The 12,594-nt window shown below is 50.3% G+C and overlaps 1 protein-coding gene across 2 annotated transcripts in view; it reads right to left on the bottom strand.

Moving 5' to 3' along the window:
• RPS6KA1 (ribosomal protein S6 kinase A1) overlaps positions 1-12,594 on the bottom strand; it is a 1,033,098-nt gene that overhangs the window by 328,416 nt on the left and 692,088 nt on the right. For both annotated transcript variants that reach the window (XM_086957626.1, XM_086957627.1), the window contains one exon: positions 1,181-1,283. In XM_086957626.1, the coding sequence (XP_086813752.1) occupies positions 1,181-1,283 (103 nt within the window). The remainder of the gene's footprint in view (positions 1-1,180; positions 1,284-12,594) is intronic.

Here is a 12,594-nt window from a genome sequence, read left to right on the forward strand (position 1 = left end):
AATGCAGACAAGTCAGGGATCAGAGCATCATACTAAAGAGAGCTGCGCAACGACCAGGAGACTGCTGGGAAAATACTGAAGACAATATGTAAGTGTCCAGAGACAGCAAAGAGACTAAAATGAAGCAATACTTGGTGTCTGGTATGAATGATAGGATTATTCCATGAGTGACTATCTCAAATACTGTCAAGGCCATCACTACAAGGTACCTTGAAATGTGCTCTTTTTCTTTCGCTGGAGTTACTAATTCTGGGGGTACCAGCAACTCTGGGGCTGGGGAAAAGTCAGCCAATGGGGAGTTGGAGCCCAAGGAGCCATTAAGAAATAAAGAATTACTGGGGCAAATCAGTAATTCTGGAGCCAATTTAACATTACTTCCTCATTTTTGGCCTCAGAATTAAGTGGTCAGTCATAACCAAGTACTAAGAAGCAAAGCAGCAGTGGATGCATTTATTATGAAGAGTATTCTAATGCAGATCTACAAAGCTACCAGCTAGGTCGCAGAAGATACAATCATCAACATTACGTGAAGCAAGACTCAGTAGACTAGGTTTACCAAATGTAATCATAAAGTTATATTGCTAAAGAAAGAAGCAAGTCATCAATTGACGGTGGTTTACAGTACACATTGGGGGATATTAGGAGATCCAAGGACTTGGACTAAGGGGCTGTGAAAAAAACAGACTGGCAATCCCCAAGTTGTTCCCCCAGTGATAAACTGAGAGCCCTCTAGTGGAGCATGCCACACAATGTAGGTGAGAGCTTACCGCATGTGCAACTAAGGCTTACTACAAACAACTGACTTGACGTCGACAGCCATTAGCCAAGAATTCTAGCTATACTTTTCTGGGCCTTATATTTGGATTCGCTTATTGTTGTTCATTGGCTGCAATAAGGGTGCCACCTACAAGTCTAAACAATATGACTAATGACACTTCACTCTTTCCAAACTGCATCGACTTGGACCCTCTCAAAGCCTGATCTTTCACAGAAGCCAGGTCTGTGGAGTCTCTTTGCTTACACAGAAAGTACCTCCGAGGAATGGCCTTCGCATGCCAGATCTCTATTCAAATGATCCACTTTTAAGAGGCTGTAGTGCGCATCTCTCCCTTCTGCATCTCACAAGACACATCTTAGAAGAGGATATTGGTTCAGCCGGTGTCTGCAGCTCTGTACAAACCTTTGGGGGTGCGTGAGGTGAATTCGGTGTCAAAGTAGAAGGTGTCGTCAGGCTGGGCTACTGCAGGCTTGAAAGGGGGAGGCAGTTCTCTGCGAAACAGCTTCTGCATAAAGAATAGGGCATCGTTTAGGCTACAAAGAGGTTCCTTTTACAGACTTTCAAAATACCATCATATGCAAATCTACGCATTACCAATATGACTCCATACACTTAAGTGCGGTGGGGTAATTGGGCATGTGTTTTAGCAAGCATCCTCCTAAAAACACAACTACCTCAACTTACACATAAATCTTCTCATACAGGTGAACCCAAATACATGGACTACAGGCACACAAAAAAGTGACCCAATCACATAAAAAACCTCCAACACACCACAGAGACTTTAACACACTGGCAAACTTCTGCATTTAGTGAGGACTGGTACTTCCTATAAAGGTTGCTTTGAGTTTCAGCCTGCTATTTCCACTTTCTATTTACCCAGAGGCAAGGGACATTATTCCCAGCACAAAAGTCCTCATTCCTTTTTTTCTTTCTGGCTGGGCTTTTTTATTAAGCGTCTTAGAGAAGAGCTAATTGAACCCCTGTGGAAGGGCAGCCCCTATGAGCTTGCTTTAAAGCTCTTCAGTGGAGCTTTCTGAAGACAGATAGAGGATCCTTTGTGTATATGGTAGGGCCACTGGTACATGGTGTATCCAAATCCAAATCCAAAATTTCTTTATTTTGGCCATTTGAGACCATAAAAGATACAGTAAAAACATTTAAAACACATACAAACATACAATATAAAAACAGTGCAAGGAAGCAAGGGACTAGTTGATTCAGTTCATAAAAGACTTAAATTAAAAACCCAATTAGCAACAGTTCAGTACAGTTCATTTCACATTTAGAAGTTAGCAGTTACCCGTTCAATATTTTTCCCCTTATCTGCCACATAGCCATTAGATACTTGGCTACGTGAAAGACGATAAAGTCCAGGGTGCTTGTCTTCAGAATTCGGTACGATTGTAAATAGTTTCTGAAGCCCAGATTCCTACATAGTGGCACTAGCCAGTACTTTCTCGGTCTGCTGTAAGCAGGGCAAAAAAACAGCACGTGTAGTTCATCCTCCACATTCATGCTGCACACCCAGGGCAGATTTTGTCGTCCAGCATTGTCCATTTGCTTGTAAAGGATTTAAGGGGCAATGTGCCAAACCTCTACTGGATAAAAAGTTATCTTGCGGTGTTAGAGAATATAATGTCCATATATCCTTCAAAGCAAAATTAACTTTTGATGTCCAAGAATTGTTCGGTGAGGGAGCCAGTTTTCAGGGCATACACGAGCAAATTGAGGCTCTTGTCTTTAAAAGTCTTGGAGAGCCTTTTGCGGGACACCCCTAAACAGCCTCTTTCGGGATCATCCCACAGATCAGCCAGTCCCAGTCGATAGAATTCTCGTTTTACGTATGCCACCCATGGAATTCTGTCACAGGTGTTAAGACTCAGGACGTGCTTCAGATCTTGCCTATAGTGGGAGAGTTCGCTAGTGGACCAGAGCCTGTGCCAAAACCTCAGTGGCTTTAGAGCCAGTTCATCTCCTATTGAAGGGAGCCCCAGATCTAATCTCTGTGGTAACAGGGGTGTACCTTGTGGTAGAGCCAGCAAACGTCTAAGGAAGTTGTTTTCCACCTTGACGAGTTCTGTCCCAACATTGTGGCCCCACAACTCACCACCATAGGATGAAGCTGCTCTGGCTTGGGTTTTGTACATCTCCAGGGCTGGACTAACTGGTTTGAAGGTTGATTAATTTGAAACCTTCAAAATTGCCCCCACCATTTGGGATAACTTTAGACGGGATCTTGCCATCTGTGGACCCCAAGATAGATTTTCGTGTTAAGTTACACCCAGATACTGAAAAGTTCTGACCATTTCCAGCCTATCATATCCCATGCGCCCTGCAGAAATCCCCAAACCCATCTAGTATCCGTTGAATCCCCATCGGGGATTTGGAAAACAGGAGCGTATCATCGGCAAACATAATTGCCGGAACCCTCCTGCCTGCCAGCCTGGAGGCATTGTTATTCCTGACATTATCAAGGTAGGATATTACGCCATTAACAAAGAGGCAAAACAGGGTCGGTGCGAGGACACAGCCCTGTCTTACCCCCCTGTGGATAGGAAATGTAGATGACAGCGCCCCCTCCCTCCCGCACCGGACCTGGGCAAAATTTCCATCATGGAGCCTGATTATTGCCTGTAGTAGTAGCAGTGTGGGAACACCTAGCTCCCTGAGGACCACCCATAATTTCCCGCGTGGTACCAGGTCAAATGCGGACCTCGGGTCCACGAACACCATGTACAGACTCCGCCCCATGGTGTATCAAACAGGGCTAACCTGGCTAACAGCTGTAGTGTCAACATTAGGAAGTGTGCCAAGGAGAACATGGATCCCTGTGATAAGCCCTACTTTTAAAGGGCAGCATTTCTAACTATTTTCAATTTTAGATTACATTATTGTGGTATCTAAACAGTGCAGACATTGCCCGAGAGGGCAGCAGAGCATTTTACACAACAGTGGATGAGGAAGGGGCAGTTAATGGACAATAGGAAAATGTAAAGTTCTACCACTAATAAAAGCTAGGAGTCTGGGCAAGTCATAGAAAACAATGAAATGGTTCTAGAGGATGGGTTTTGGAAGTGAATGGCAATTTGTTTTGTGGGTGGCATACATGTATCTAGTGGGATATCATGTTTGTTTGATGGGACTGAAGATGGCAGTAATCTGAACTGCATGCATGACAAAGGGGGGCGTTTAGATAAAATCCATGTAGGTGGGGAGCTGAGGGAGAGTCATATTCACTGGTTAGGGATCAGGCATGCAGCTGTATGCAAAACAGCCTTCAGAGGGTGATATACAGATCGAACATTCAACAGTATATATATAATAGGACATGGACCCTTTTATCTCTAGTATACTTTCTGGATGAGTAGTGACAGCAGAGCTTAAAGATACAATGAGTCGGTTATCCAATTTTAGCCATTGTGGAAAACATTTGGTAACAGTTACATATGGGGATCACTGCTTGGCATATGGACTCTTCGACAGATTGGGGGTTGCAGCATCTCTGAACACTTCAAGAGCGTGGCCACTGGCAGGTTACAGGGATAATCATGAACCCCCCCACACCCACTTCATTTCACCAAGAATCATATGGATACTCAATATACAATGCCCCTGGACATGCTCACGGGTATCCTATCCTACCCCATGCAGGATACACTGCTCATAAGGGCGCACCTTCATCCCGTTGAACACCCTTTCCAACTTAATAGCCTATTCATTATAGCAACTCAGGTGTTCACATCTCTGGTTGTATGGCGGATTAAATGCCTGCTCTATGGCATTTAATCTGTTACGTAGCACCTTTAGTTCAGGTACAACCTCCTCATGGACCCAAATGCTAAAATACTCAATACTCCCTTCCCCATTTTTTTTATTGTGATGTAGACTACTTCAAATGCCTAATGGGCCTGCTTCCTTGCCAGAGCATGTTTATAGATTGGCTGACATGTATGGAAAAGAACCAACAGTGCAGAGTTGCACAAGTTACTACTTGTGTAACGATATATCTGTGAGAGACATTAGTTAGTGATAGATTCCTTACCTTAGAATATCCCCAGGCGTCAGACTGGATCCGGAAATTTTTGTGTAGCAATACCCCTGTGCGTCGGTAGGCGTAGTCTGCGGCTCCACGTCCGTCGTCGGCGTCGTTAGCGCCGGAATGAAGTCGTCGGAGTACTTAGACGCCGCCCATGCGCGCTGAGATCAGTTCTGAAACACAGATTTTCCGCGACAGATACGCAGAGCCATGTTAGAACCAACACTGGTGCCATGAAACTAGGGCCCTGAAAGGGGATGACCCTAACCCTAGATATCGGTTCGCAGAACGGGGAGGATGGGTGGGTCGGTAAGGAATCTAGCACTAACTAATGTCTCTTACAGATATATCGTTACACAAGTAGTAACTTGTGCATCTGAAAGAGACACGTTAGTGATAGATTCCTTACCTTAGAATAGATAGCCCAGCAAGACCAACCCCGGTGGTGGGTCTGCAAACTAATATCACACCAGAAAGTCCTGGAGGACGGAACGGCCAAAGAAGCCATCCCTCCGGACTTGACTGTCCAGGCAGTAGTGTCTTGCGAACGTGTGCAGCGAGGCCCACGTAGCTGCCTGGCAAATGTCCTTTAAGGGGACTCCTCGGCCCAAGGCAGTTGTTGTTGCCGTGGCTCGAGTGGAATGAGCCCATAATCCAGCAGGGGGCTCCTTTTTGGCCATGGAGTAACATGCCTGAATACACAAGATGATCCACCGCGAAATGGTCCTCTTGTGTACTGCCTTTCCCTTCTTCGCGCCCACGTAACCAACAAAGAGTTGGTCATCCACCCGGAACTGGCGTGTGCGATCTAGGTAATAAGAGAGCGCACGTTTTGGGTCCAGACCGTGGAGCCTCTCTTCCTCTTTCGAGGGATGCGGAGGCGGAAAGAAGGTGGGCAAAGTAATGGACTGCCCAATGTGAAAGGCCGTGACAACCTTGGGCAGATAGGAAGGTCGTGTACGCAACACCACCTTGTCCGGATGAACAGAGAGGAAAGGTGGAGAAGAAGAAAGAGCCTGGAGCTCACTCACTCTCCTGGCAGAGGTGATGGCAACCAGGAAAGCAGTCTTCAGGGTGAGAAGACGGAGAGGACAGTTATGGAGCAGTTCAAAGGGAGCACACATTAGATAAGTGAGTACAAGATTCAAGTCCCACTGGGGCATCACGAACGGAACAGGAGGAAACGTGTGTGATTGCCCTTCAGAAATCTATTTACAATGGGGGACTTGAATAAGGAAGGCTGATCAGGAAGCCGTAAGAAGGCGGAAAGAGCAGAAAGGTACCCCTTAAGAGTGCCCAGAGCAGAGCCCTGCTGGGCAAGGGAAAGAAGGAAGAGTAGAACTTCAGAAAGGGGTGCAGAGAGAGGGTCCACAGCCTTTGCTGTGCACCATGCCACAAATCTGTTCCACCTGCAGGCGTATACCGACTTTGTGGAGGGACGCCTGGCTGCCAGAATGATATTACAGACTTCGGGAGGCAAGTCAAATGGCCTCAACTGCCACCGCTCAATCTCCAAGCTTGTAGGTGGAGACTGGACAGGTTCGGGTGCAGGACCGTCCCCTTCTGCTGCGACAGAAGGTCCTCCCGAAGAGGCAGACGAATCGGAGGATCTACTGACATGCTGAGTAGCTCGGGATACCAGTATCTTCGTGCCCAGTCTGGAGCCACAAGGATAACCTGGGCCCGGTCGCGCCTGATCTTCTTCAGCACTCTGGGCAGAAGTGGTATAGGCGGAAAGGCGTACAATAGACCGCAACTCCACTCGCGACGAAAAGCGTCTCCGAGCGAGTGCCGCCTTGGAAATTCCAACGCGCAGAACAGATGACATTGCGCGTTCTCTTCTGTGGCGAATAGATCTAACCAAGGCTCTCCCCATTGCTGAAAGAGGCCTTGCGCCACGTCAGAGTTCAGACGCCATTCGTGATCCATCATGCACCGACGGCTGAGTTCGTCCGACCTGGCATTCAGAGAGCCTGCCAGGTGTTGAACACCAGGGTCACGCCCTGATGTTCCAGCCACTGCCAGAGGCGGAGAGCCTCCTGCAAAGGGTCCACGACCCCACCCCGCCCTGTTTGTTGCAGAACCACATGGCGGTGGTGTTGTCCGTGAACACCTGCACTACACTCCCCCGGACAAAGGGGAGGAATGCCTTCAGTGCTAGACTAATCGACCGCAGCTCCAAAAGGTTGATGTGGAGCCGGGACTCCACCAGAGACCTCTGATCTCCGCCTCTCCAATGTGGCCTCCCAAGCCCTTGAGGGACGTGTACATCACAACCACGTGCTCTGGGTGGGGTAGGGAGAGGGATCTGCCATTAACCCAATCGCGGTCCGTGAGCCACCACTGCAGTTGTCTCGCAGTGCCCTCTGAGATCAAGACATGGTCGGACAGGTTGCCCTGATGCTGGGCCCACTGAAACTTCAGGTCCCACTGCAGAGCCCGCATCCGCCACCAGGCGTGATGCACCAGAAGGATGAAGGAGGCCATCAGCCCCAGAAGCTGCAGCGTCAACCTGACCGAGACTCGGGATAAAGGCTGAAAGATGGGAATCAGAGCCTGTATATCCCGAACCCGCTGTTTGGGTGGGTAAACCCGAAACTGCGCCGAGTCGAGAACCGCTCCGATGAAGAGGAGCTTCTGGGAGGGACACAGGTGCGACTTCGGCACATTGATGGAGAACCCCAGCAAATGGAGGGGAGCACGGTAAACTGAAAGTGCTCCTGGCTTACCGTGAACCGCAGGTAACGCCGGTGGGCCGGCAGGACGGGGATGCGGAAATAAGCGTCCTGCAAGTCCAACGCTACCAGCAAGTCTTCTGGGTCCAGGGCAGCTAGGACCTGAGCTAAAGTCAGCATCTTGAACTTCTCCTTCCGGAGGTAGCCGTTGACGTTCCGCAGGTCCAAGATAGAGCGTAGGCCCCCTTTGCCCTTCTTGGGTACCAGAAAGTAGTGGGAGTAACATCCACACCCTACTTCTGGCCCAGGAACGCGCTCGATGGCCCCCTTGGCAGAAGTTGCAAGTGATCCTCCGACACGCGGTGGCATGGATGGAGGGGTCGCCTCGAAGGGGAGGGAGTAGTCCCTTCGGACGATCTGCAGCACCCACCTGTCCGATGGGATAGTACGCCAATGGGAGAGGTGATGGCGAACCCTGCCTCCCACAGGCGTCATATGGGCCTGAAAACTCGGACTAGGAAGGTTTTGAGGCGGGTGCTGTGGAGGGAGGTGTGGACTGGCCTCGCCGTTGCCCCCGACCGCCGCCACGGCGGTTTCAACGGCCGCCACCGCGCTGTTGAACATTCTGCGGCGCGTGGCTGGCAGCACGTGTAGGGGCGCCCCTTCTGTGGCCACGAAAGGAGCGAAAGGCACCCGATTGCCGGCGTGGGGCCGAGAGGCCCAAGGACTTGGCCGTAGCCCTGGAGTCCTTAAAACGTTCCAGCGCATAGTCTGCCTTGTCGCCGAAGAGGCGACGGCCATCAAACGGCATGTCCAGGAGTGTAGCCTTGACATTGGCCGAGAAGTTGGCGGACCTCAACCACGCGTGGCGGTGAACCGCCAGTCGTTGCCATCGCCCTGCCCAGTGAGTCCGTTGTATCCAGCCCACACCGGATGGAATACCGTGCTGCATCTCGCCCCTCCGCGAGGGTTTGGGCGAGTTTAGCCCGGACCTCCTCCGGACATTGTGGCAGCACGTCCGCAACCGCGTCCCACAGAGTGTGGGTGTAGCGGCCCAAGAGACAGGCGGTATTAACAGACCGCAGCCCTAAGCACACAGACGAGAACACCTTCTTCCCGAACTGTTCGTATCTCTTGGATTCCCTGTTGGTGGGGCCGGGAATTGAACGGCAGCAGAGGCTCGCTGGAGCTTGACTGCGGTTTGAGGACCTCGGTGAGGAGGTTAGTCCTCACGGCCGCGACGGGGAGCTCAAGGTTTAAGGCCTTGGCTACCTTCGTCAACACTACGCTATATCTAGACCCCTCCTCCAAAGCCACAGTCGGAGGGGAGAGAAATGCAGTGTCTGGCTATGTGTCAATACCATTGGCCTCCCCAAGCTCGTATGTCCAGTCCTGTTGAGACTGGCACTCCCGTGCCAGAGGGTCCTCGGACCCCTCCCAATCTTCCTCGTCACCTGTGTCCTGTAAAACAGGATTAGTAGACAGGGCCTCCTCATGGAGATAAAAATCCCCAAAGGCCGACTGAATCAGCGGCCAGCGGCGCAGTTCTATAGCCAGAGTGGACTGCAGGAAACATTGGGGACGGCGTCCACAGTGGGCGCCGGGGGCGACACCCGTGGGGCCAGCGCCGGAGAGGTCGTAAGGTCGACCGGCGACGACCCAGATCCGGAACCGGATCCAGTGAGGTCCTGCGGCGCCGGGACCGAAGCACCCGACCCGCTAGGACCTCCAGTCGGGACCGTTGGGCCCGGAGGCGCCACGGAACCAGACTGAGGAGGGAGGGACCTCATGGCCATGAGGTACCGCTCGATCTCCTCCGGCGTCGCGCCGTGCCCAGGGACCCGAAGGTATGGGGCAGCCGGCGACGCTTGCGACTCCCGCGGAGTCGCGTGGGCGGTGTCGCCCGAGCCCCCGGCCGCATCGTGCGAGCGTCTGGGTGCGTAGGAGTGGGTCGGAGGAACGATGACGTCTCTCCGACCTCTCATGCCTCTTACCTTAGGACTTGGATCCCGACGACGGGTGTCCACTCCCGGAGCTGCGATGACTCCGCCTCCGCGACCTGCCCCTCAACCTCCCGTGGGACCGGGACCTGGAGCGGCGCGGCACCCACTGCCGGAGCTCGAGCCGCTTGGGGGACCGCTCCCGCCTAGCCTTCAACGTCAGGGCCCGGCAGTCGGAGCAGGTGCGGTCGTCGTGATCGAGGCCTAAGCACTTCAGGCACTGGCGATGGGGGTCTGTCACCGACATCAGTCGGTCGCACTTCGAGCAGGGCTTGAACCCGGGCATCCCTACCGGCACCGATAGGTACTCCGACGACGTCATTCCGGCACCAACGACACCGACAACGGATGCGGAGCCGCAGACGACGCCTACCGACACGCAGGGGTATTGCTATGCAATAATTTCCGGATCCAGTCTGACGCCTGGGGATATTCTAAGGTAAGGAATCTATCACGAACGTGTCTCTTTCAGATGTGACACTATTTGGGACTGTGGTGACAGTAGTGCCTTTCACCTATTACTTCTTCTTTGTAGGTTCTGTACTATTACCACTGTGAAGCTTATTAAAAAATAACAACCCATTCAACTGAATGTTGTACATGCTTATCTTTTAACAATATGATGTCATGTTAAATTTAGCTGATGCTAATATAAATAGTTACATATATACATATATATGTACATATCTATATAAATATAGTTACATATATCCTACTTAGAGAAGGTGGACACTGATGCTATTAACAGGCTGTTGCCCTCAATAATAGTCTTGGCTTTCCTCATGCCAACACAACCTGCTGCTGTAAATTATGAAGGAGGGTGAGGCTTTTCTAAGCGTATCTACTGCTACCAAGGAGAATGGCATGTGGTGACCTGACTTTCCTCACAACCGTCTGCCTCTGTAAATGAGGAAGAAGGGCAATGGTCTTGCGTTTCCTTCTGCATATCTGTTGCAAAAAGTGTAAGGTGTGTGGTTTGTGGACTTTCTCATGTCTTATGTGGTAAAGAGGATGTTGGGTGATGGCTTGCTTTTCTCTCGTGTCACTGCTTAGGCTGACACGATCACTAATTAGGGACAGTGGAAAATGCTGCCTAGTGACAGAGCAATAAAGAAGTTAGAAGTTGCAGATACTACTGGTTCTGTAGCTTGATTAAGAGATCCCTACCTACATGTTCTGTCATGACTGCTCTAATGTAGCTCCTATTTAATGATGTAGCAAGTTCTTGTACTACGAGGCAAACCGTATTGAAGGGGGAATGAATTACAGCAGTGAGCAAACTAGTGAGCCTCCCAGATGCCTTCAACACAGTGAATTATACAAACCTCATCAATCACCCAGATGCTTCGAATGGGATTCACTGAAATTCCTTCACATGTTCTTCTCCTAACTAACCAACCAACACCAGTCCATTCACATTTGCAAATCAAAGTCTCATTATTTCCCTACCACCTACAGAATACCTCAGAGTTCAAGACGGTCACATTCATATTCAACCTCTAAATCCCCCTAGGACTCTACATACCAATAATAGCATCAAAATTCACCAATATGCTGATGACACAAAACTCTGCTTGAAAGTCTCTTGAGCTCCGGGAATCCAATGCCTCAAACACGGTCTGTACCTCATCAGACCTGGATGCCCAGCACCTACCTGAAGCTCAACTCCTTAACACAGAATTCCTGCTATTCGCGAAGTCCGGAGTTTCTTCTTGTAAAGTTGTTCAGGATAATCTAATTTGGAATGAAACCAGCTCCTACCTTTATCCGGCTAAAGGGGGCTGTACTACGACTAGGTCCCTCCTCTGGGTGGGACCAGGAAGGGGGGTGGTTACACCCCCTATCCTTTGTCTGGTCTTGCGCCAGAGCTGGGGCTGGAGAGCCCCAGGAACTGGTTTAGACCGGTGTATGCACAGGGACACCTTGTGTGCCCCATGTATGTCTCATTCCTTTCAGCTCTGTCCTACCTAATACACAAAATCCTGTCTGGGGTGGTGCTGGCACCTCCCAAGGCAGGAAACCCTTTGTCCAAGCCTCTCTCGCTGGAAGGACTCCCAGCAGCAGGTCAGACTTGTGTCTGTGGTAGCAGCATCCATTTTGTGATACTGAGGCTCGAGTTAACTTTAACCGGGGTTCACAGTTACATACATGTCGTGTCCCTCTAGAAGGGTGGAATGCTACCCCCGTCGCCAGAATTGGCGAGGGGTAGTATTCCAATTCGTATGACACCTTACTCGACATGTTTTGATAATGCTATACCAAAGTTAGCAATAACCGCGAGGATTATAATGCACTTAAGAGTATATGGTATAGCGTTATCATGGAAACAGCTAAAGGACTTGGTTCTGAAAGCTGCAGACAGGCTCAGCTCATGCTAGAGCACCATCTCACATAATTCCAAGCACTCTGCCTCCAGGATTGATAAGGCCTGCCATAGGAGTGACTGATAGGAGGATATGTGTCCATTTTAGGGTTAGATATATGGATACTAGATCTATAGCAAAGGGTGATTACACCACCTTGCCCCATCTAATTGATCAGCCAGTTGTGTCAGATTTGGAAGGCCAGCCATGGGTGGCATAATACATGCTGCAGCCCCTGGTAGGCCCTGAGTGCACCTATGCCCTGGGTACCTAAGGTACACTGTACAGGGACTGATAAGGCGACTCAGTATCCAATTAGATATGCACCTAAGGTACATGGTTGTCAATTTAGAGAGGCAGCTAGGCTGTGGGTCTGATTAGCAGGCCCACAGCCAGGGAAAGTCGTAAACCAGTGAAGCAAAAAGCAAAAATCGGGGGTGACCATAGGATTGCAGACCCCACTCTCCTACAGATGAGGAACAGCCGACTGAAGCTGAACTTTGACAAGACGGAGGTCCTCATCCTCGGATCCACCCCTATGGCCTGGGATGACTCCTGGTGGCCAACCGCACTGGGGACAGCTCCAACACCCACTGACCATGCAAGCAACATAGCGTTCATCCTCGACTCCACCCTCTCCATGACTAAGCAGGTCAACGCAGTCTCTTCCTCCTGCTTCAACACCCTCCGCAAGATCTACAAGTGGATCCCCATCGAAACGAGAAGAACGGTCACCCAG

Source organism: Lissotriton vulgaris, chromosome 2_1, assembly GCF_964263255.1.
Source record: "Lissotriton vulgaris chromosome 2_1, aLisVul1.2, whole genome shotgun sequence".
Lineage (NCBI taxonomy): Eukaryota > Metazoa > Chordata > Amphibia > Caudata > Salamandridae > Lissotriton > Lissotriton vulgaris.